The following is an 8197-nucleotide window of genomic DNA, read 5'->3' on the forward strand; positions in this document are numbered from 1 at the left end:
ACATCAGGAAATTCCAATTTTCTCGCATGTGATTGATACCTTATTCAATGCGAGATGGAGGAATTTTTCCAAAGGCATATCACATCTGAGATTGCCAGCCATCGTTCTTTCAAAACAGAAGCAATGGAATAACTTGTTACTCGGAGACGCCCTTCGTTGGTTATCAGCTGAATCAGTAACTGGAGAGAGCAATTTGCTGTGAGGAGCGGTGAACGTGACTCGAATTGAGTTAACTTCTGTCACTGCGAGCACACCTCATTTGAATTGATTGCACGGCACAGGTTGCGGTCCCGACGTCTGGCGTTTCAGCAAGAAACTGAAACGAATCGGAAAGTAAAGTAAAATAAGAACACCTGAAAAAAACTGCTCCAGTGATCATTCTGAAGTGCTAAAGGATGAAATTGTTCGATGAATAACAACACTGCCTTTTCGGCTCTGAAGCCCGAGTAATCTGCTCAAGGCAGATGTCCGTTGATGTCAGCAGCTGATGAGGAAACCGCGGCTTTGGACAACAGCTGCTCAGAGGCATTAACTGGATTCCGGGTTCGTGAACACCTGTTCATATTCGTTTTTGTAAGAATGTTTTAGAATTATACTTAACATCATTGGTAGCACTGATCTCTAGAGTACACAATGTGTACAATCTCTAACACCCTTTTTATCCTGTTTTAACAAATTTTTACTCTTGTCCCAGTTCCCTGTATTCTTTGTATAGTCTGTTTTTCTCACTGATTCCCGATGTAATTGATGTATTCATCCATTATCATCCACTTGGGATTTATTTGCACATATTCTTCTTGGTATCTAACTTGCAGATTTGAAATTAATATTTAAAGTATCCCCACGGCACAGAGATCGATGTGAGCCATGAAGCATTTTATTTGGGATCATGGAGTTCTGTAGCTCAGTGGTTAGAGCACTTGTCTCACTGGGTTCGATTCCCCCGACAGGGCGAAATATTGGGCAAGTTTTTCCTTACTCCACACACCTGTTTGCCTCGCAGTGATTAGGAACCCGTTTGTTAGGATTGCTTTTCGGGGGTATAATCCCTTCAAAAAAAAATAATAATTTGGTCACTCAATCCACAATTGTTTGTGGGACACTGTTGTGCGTAATTCATTGCCGCGCTTTGCCTAAGGACATCAAATGCAAGGATTATTATAAGTAGTTATTTACATCAGTTTGTATTTATCCCAAATATCAGAATCTGAAAGTGGTAGAGGGGTAACTGTAGCAGTAAGTTTGATGTATCATCGTTCATCTGCTCCATGAAGATGGCCTCTGAATCTGTCTGGTAAGACTTGCTAACCAGTGCTATGGCGAAAAATCTGTGAAAGAATATTCTTCTGCAAATACGACTTACCTGCACTGGAAAAATATTGGACAGACCGCCACACTAATGATGCAATTAGGAGACAATTCCTGTAAGGTGTACGTATCCTCAGCCATTACTGTGAAATGCCGATGGAACGAATAGCACCACCAGAGCATTCTGTCCTCCTGCAATACAACGTTCACACAGCGCCTTTCAAGTCAGGCGGACGTCCCAAGCCGCTGGACAGGTTTTGTCCTTAAAAAAATAAACGTAGCCCCATATCTCATATACCTGCTAAATGGCCATGGATTTATCTGACAATCATCACCTAGATATATATATGCACTTTCTCTGCATTTTTATATATATATATATATATATATATATTCAGAAGCACAAAGAGAATGCTAACCTCACAGGGGAGAAAGAATCTGCATGGGAAAAATATTTCCCTTGAAGCAAGTCGATTGTTTTGATGCTGATATAATGTTCAAACAAAGATAGTTGTAATTATTAAATGATTAAACTGCCTCCAGAACAAAAATAGATCTCAATGAATCAGTTTTGAGGCACAGAATTTTAAAGCACGCAGTTTATTACCATGCTTTCTCCCAGTTGCATGTTACCTGCCAGAGTTCAAATACACATTGCAGAGCAGCTCTACACTACAATCTGTGGTGATTTATTTTGTATTTGAACAAAAATGAATAAGGGGTAGACCGGTACCATCAGTCTCATCAATTCACTTCGCAGTATATTCTGTGAAGCGCTTTGAGACGTCTCGAAGATGTGATAAGGCGCCTTATCAAATGCAAGGATTATTATTCTTATTATCCCACCAGGAGCAATCAGCCCACATGGCCCAAGGCTTCTGAGGCCACGTTTAGTCAGAACCTACCTCTGGTTCTGACCAGAACACAACATGGCCTGAATGTGGGGAAGACGGCGAAACGTTGGGCAAGTTTCCCTTCCTTACTGTTCACCCAGCAGTATGTAGGAACCCGGCTGTTGGTCGATTGGCGGATCGCTTTTCCTGGGGTAATAATGCCTTCAAAAAATTAAAAAGAAAAATAACAATTTGGTCACTATATCCGCGGCTGTTCGTGGGGCGCTGCTGTGCGCAATCGGCTGACACGTTTCGCCCACAAAATATACAGTCAATTCACTTTACAGTATATCCTGTGAAAGACTTTGAGACATCTCAAAGACGTGATATGGGGCTGTATCAAATGCAAAGATTATTATCATTATTATCAGCAATCGTCACCAATTCCTCAGTTTACAATTCCTTTTCTATTGAAACGAAAAGAGTTATTTTACGTGTTAAGTGCTTAAAATGGGGTGTATTTCAGTGGGCAGTAAAATAATTTGTGCAGAGCCTGAAGGAGAAAGTAAGTGATTGTAATTCCGCGTGTAACTGTGACACAGCGTCGGTTACTTGAGGTGGAAGCGATTGCGTTACAGAAGCAACTCAAGCGATGCGGAATGCAGTACAATGCACACAGAATGAAAACGGCTTTGGTTTCAGTTTCTGGGGAGTCAACAGAAATATTAATGCACCAGGTATTCACCTGATAAAACTTTACACCGCGTTCATCTCACGCGCCGCAATTCCATCCCACGGCCAAACGTTTTGTCAAGATAGAGTCTCGATGGTTTCCTCATTAGAAGAAACAGCCCACCATCTTGAGGTCGATTGGAAAAATTGCAGCTGAATTTATAATTCAATCCACAGGCTCAAATCTTAAACCAGTCCGCAGTTTGCCCCTGAATACTTTTCTCGAACACCAGCAAGTAATCAGGGAGCTGGTGGCTGGCAGAATCCATACTTTCCTACTAGTCTTTGCTCTCCATGTCAATAAGAATAATAATAATAACAATCCTTGCATTTGATAGTGGTTAAGAGCATTCGTCTCACGAGCGAGAGGACCTGGGTTCATTTCCCGGGCAGGGCAGAACATTGGGCAAGTTTCTCCGCACACGTCTCTGTTTACCGAGCAGTGAGGAGGACCCCGCTTGTTAGTCGATTGGCCAATACGGGGGTAATAATACAAAAAAAATGTGGTCACTCAATCCACGACTGTTTGTGGGGACGCTGCTGTGCGCAATTGGCTGCCGTGTTTCGCCCACAAAACACACGGTCGATTCACTTCGCAATATATTCTGAGAAGCGCTTTGGGGCGTCTTGAAGACGTGATAAGGCGCTGCATCATATGATAATATTATTATTATTGTCGTAAAGATGATTAATCTTGACGGGGATCAGTTCCATGGTTGGCAGGTCTCCGGTTTGTCACCGATGACACTCCCTAGTAAATTGGCTTGAGGTAACATCTTGTGGTACACCAAATCTTCGAGGCAGAGTAAACCCACCAAGTTTTATTGCTGTGTTTGGCTACACCGGAAACCTCCGTCAATCTCTTACCCTTCCATTCTCAATAACTGGCAATTTGACTCATCAGTCTCACTCCTTTCGAGCGACATGTTTATTTTGGTATATAAATCTGATGTATTTTCATGCTGAGAAGTAAATACAATTGATATATTACACTGAGCTTGTAGCTAGTTTCAAGCTCTTTGATCACAACTCCTGCTCCTAACATGAGCCTGACGTTGAGTCCTGCTGGTAATCTTATAATCTTCTCCCGCCTGACAACCCTGTCATCAGTGTGAACCTCTTAGTTCTCGGCAAGGAACCTCGGTTAGAGTGATGAAGCAAAAGTGACGGGAAGAGGGAGAGAACGGCATGCAAGCCGGTGATGCAACTGGAAAAGAATGAACTGGCTTTTTTTGCAGGGCCTTATCACATTAAAAAAAACTCTCAAAGTACTTTACAGCAATTACTGTGAGTCATTGGACTTTTTCTTTAGGCCATTTTATGCAGCGGGGCCCCGCAGACCGGCAAGGTCTGGACGACCAATCATTCAACTAATTAGTCTGTAAGAGTATTGTCCAGAAAGGAAGGTGAAATTCCCTTTTCTTTTTCAACAGTGTCGTGAGATCCGGTAACAATCCCCCTGAAAACTAGGCAGGGGTGTCCGACAGACCGATAAGACTCCCAACAGTGCGCGCTCGCCCTCGCCTTTGCTGTGTCTACCCAGAATATGAGCTCAAGTCCTGACGTGGGGCTTAAACCCACAACGTTCTGAAGGTCACATCTATAGTGTTTATTTACCTTCTCGGGACATCGTGCGGAAGGTGGATCGGTTCACTTCGTTCACTTCACTGGGTCTCTTAACGTTTCATCCAACTCTAAAAGCTTTGAGGAACCCGCTCTCAATTAAATAGGTCGCATACGAAATATTATCGATTTTGCTATTTTTACTTTGGGTCATTGCAATCCAGAAACAAGTCCTGTGCCATTACCCCAAAGTATAACAGCGTTGATACAAACGCACCCAGAGACTTCCTTCTTTAGTTAAGAAATCCTGAACGTCTCTGTGCTTTTAGTAACCTCTCAGCCTATGCGGTGAGTTACCAACTCTCGATCGAGACGTGTAAAATCTCCAGGGAAAAAAAAAGTGCAGAATATCTGCACGAAAAAAAATGTTAATGTTAACTTTTTTCGACAGAGAAAAAAAAATTTAGCCGGGTGCGGAGCTTCCGTTTGCAGCATTTCTTAATAATAAATAGACAGACAGACAGACAGACAGACAGACAGACAGACAGACAGACAGACAGACAGACAGATAGATAATTAATAATAATAACAATAATCCTTGCATTTGATACGGCGCCTTCTCACGTTTTCGAGACGACTCGAAGCGCTTACACGCCGTAGAGTGAATTGACTGTGTATCTTGTGGGCAAAGCACGGTTGCCAATTGGGCACAGTTGTGGATTGAAGTGACCGATTCATTTTTTAAAAATTAATTATCACCCCCCGGTAAAGCGATCCGCCAGATGACTAGCAACCGGGTTCCTACTGACTGCTGGTAACCAGAGGGCTGTAGAGTCAGGAAACTTGGCCAACGTTTCGCCCTGACCGGCCGGGAATCGAACTCGGGTCTCTCGCTCGCTCGGCGAGGGCTCTCACCACTGAGCGACAGGACTCCGCAGGACTACCTAAGTTACGTGTGTTTTAAAAAAAGCCAAAGCTTATCTACCGATATTCAGCAGTTAATTGCGTTAACGTCCAAACATAGTGAGGAGAGAGAATCGAACTCGGGTCTCTCGCTCGCGAGACGAGTGCTCCAATCGCCGAACTCTCGGGACTCCAAATGTATGACTATCCAATTTTAAGACACGACATGTGCTGTACAATAAATAGTGGTTTAGGTCATTGGTTTAGAAAAGTGCACTGAATGTTTTAGAAGTAAATACATTTCATTTTAAGAAATGTTAAGAGATATGGCACAGAATATCACAAGTCGCACCTCCTGTTGTTTTATGCGCTTTAATTCCCGGTTTGGAAATCGTCAAAATGATATTTTTAAGAGTTTGCACCATCTGATCTCGTAATCGCAACGCAAATGAACCGAAAGACAATCAATACCAATGCGTAGCTCTCAATATTTATTCAACTGACAATCCGTAGCGCTGTCCGCGCGAAACGCGGCTCTTTTTTTGGGGGGGAAAGTAGCGCTTTGTCAAGTTCCGCTCAGTCAATAAATAGTCTGGACGCGCCTTTCCCCCCCGAGTTTCTTCACGTGGTCGGTCAGTTCAGCTGTCCATACGGCATCCGTACGACGTCCATACATTTCCATACGATGTCCATACATTTCGCCCACGAGTCAGTTCACTGTCCCGTCGGTTCTGTGCGGCGCTGCTGTGAGACGCCTCGGAGGACACGGTGAGCGGCGCCGCATCGCGAAGCCACGGTGGTTGCTGTCGCCTCTTGGGCTTCCGGGGGCCGACCGCTGCCCCTTCGCCATCGCCGAGTCACCGCCAAAGAAGTCTCGGGGTCTTTGAGTCCTGAGCCCTGAGCCCTGAGCAGGGGGTTGGGGTTGAGGGGTTGGGGTTGGGGGGTTGGGGTTGGAGGGGTTGGGGTTGGAGGGGTTGGGGTTGGGGGGGTTGGGGTTGGAGGGGATGGGGTTGGAGGGGTTGGGGTTGGAGGGGTTGGGGTTGGAGGGGTTGGGGTTGGAGGGGTTGGGGTTGGAGGGGTTGGGGTTGGAGGGGTTGGGGTTGGAGGGGTTGGGGTTGGAGGGGTTGGGGTTGGAGGGGTTGGGGTTGGAGGGGTTGGGGGTTGGAGGGGTTGGGGTTGGAGGGGTTGGGGTTGGAGGGGTTGGGGTTGGGGTAGGGGTTGGGGTTGGGGGGTCCTCACAGCTTCAGCGCAGTCGCAGGTCCCACTTGGGCTCCGGAGGGCACCTGTGTGGGTGCGGTGGGCACACGGGTCGGGGCTGTGCCGCCCGAAGGCAGAAACCCGCGTCGGTCGAGAGAATGACTGAAATCCCCTTCTCGGTAAAGGTCCTCCACCGCCCGAAGTGCGTGTGGGACCGCCTGTGGTCCTCTCTCCGGTGTCAGTGACACGGACCCTCTCTCTCTCTCCCTCTCTCTCTCTCTCGTGTCGCCTTCTCCCCACCGGGAGGACACTCACTCACTCACTCGCTCGCTCGCGCGCTCACGGGATCTTCACGGACCTCCTGCCCGCGCGCAGCAGCTGCAGCAGCTTCTCCCTCTTCCTCCGGCCGAGGGCGGTCAGGGCGCGGGCGGTGTCCTCGCTGTCCTGGGGGATGGTGACGATGTGCGCCCTCTCCTCCGCCGCCTTGTCCCCGGAGCGCTGGAACAGCCGCTGGAGGGCCGCGCGGTCCACGTCCTGGAAGATGTCGGCGGCCGCTTTCTTGCGGAGAGCGGAGTCGAAGCGCTGACCGTACACTGACGGACTGACCCTGCGGGGGCCGCCCCGGGGCCGGGGCTCGGGCTCGGGCTCCATCGGCACTGCGAGAGGCTCCGCTCTGCGCTCTCCCTCCAGCCCCGGGTCCCCGCCCTTTATAGCCGGTCACAACACTACTGCCCCCCCCCCCCCACCCCCGGGGGGAGGCCCGACACATGACATCAAAGCCCTCCCCCCACACACACACACACCCCCCACACACACACACCCCACACCCCACACACCCCCCCCCACACACACACACACACCCCCACACACACCCTCACACACACACCCCCACACCCCCACACACACACCCTCACACACACACACACCCCCACACACACCCCCCCACACACACACCCCCCACACACACCCCACCCGGCGCCCGCCATCACCCCCCCCCATCACACACACACACCCCCCACACGCCTCTTTAAATTGGACAGCACAGCCACAGACTAAATTTAAACCGCTTCAAACCTCAGTCCACACACACACATCACTCACTCACTATCACTCAGTCTCTCTCACACTCACTCACATTCACTCACTCTCTCTCACACTCACTCACTCTCACACTCACTCACTCACACTCTCACACTCACTCTCTCACACTCACACAAACTCCCTCACACTCGCTCTCTCACACACTCACTCTCACATTCACTCACTCACTCTCACACTCACTCACATTCACTCACTCTCTCACTCACTCTCACATCCTCACTCACTCTCTCTCACACTCACTCACTCTCACACTCACTCACTCTCACACTCACTCACTCACACTCTCACATTCACACACACACATCACTCACTCTCACACTCACTCACTCTCACACTCTCACACTCTCTCACTCTCACACCCACTCACTCTCACACTCACTCACTCTCACATTCACTCACACTCACTCTCTCACTCACTCTCACACAAACTCCCTCTCACACTCGCTCACACTCGCTCTCTCACACACACTCACTCTCACATTCACTCACTCACTCACACTCACTCTCACTCTCTCACATTCACACACACACATCACTCACTCTCACATTCACTCACATTC

General features: G+C 48.1%; 1 protein-coding gene across 1 annotated transcript; it reads right to left on the minus strand.

The window, feature by feature from the left end:
* Window positions 1-6558: 6558 nt before the first annotated feature.
* On the minus strand, window positions 6559-7269 carry LOC121851059 (transcriptional and immune response regulator-like). The gene has a single exon (XM_042344572.1). The coding sequence runs from the start codon at window positions 7185-7187 to the stop codon at window positions 6876-6878; it is 312 nt and encodes a 103-aa protein (XP_042200506.1). The 5' UTR covers window positions 7188-7269; the 3' UTR covers window positions 6559-6875.
* Between the last annotated feature and the right edge of the window lie 928 nt (window positions 7270-8197).

The sequence above is a fragment of the Callorhinchus milii genome, unplaced genomic scaffold, assembly GCF_018977255.1.
Source record: "Callorhinchus milii isolate IMCB2004 unplaced genomic scaffold, IMCB_Cmil_1.0 Scaffold28, whole genome shotgun sequence".
Lineage (NCBI taxonomy): Eukaryota > Metazoa > Chordata > Chondrichthyes > Chimaeriformes > Callorhinchidae > Callorhinchus > Callorhinchus milii.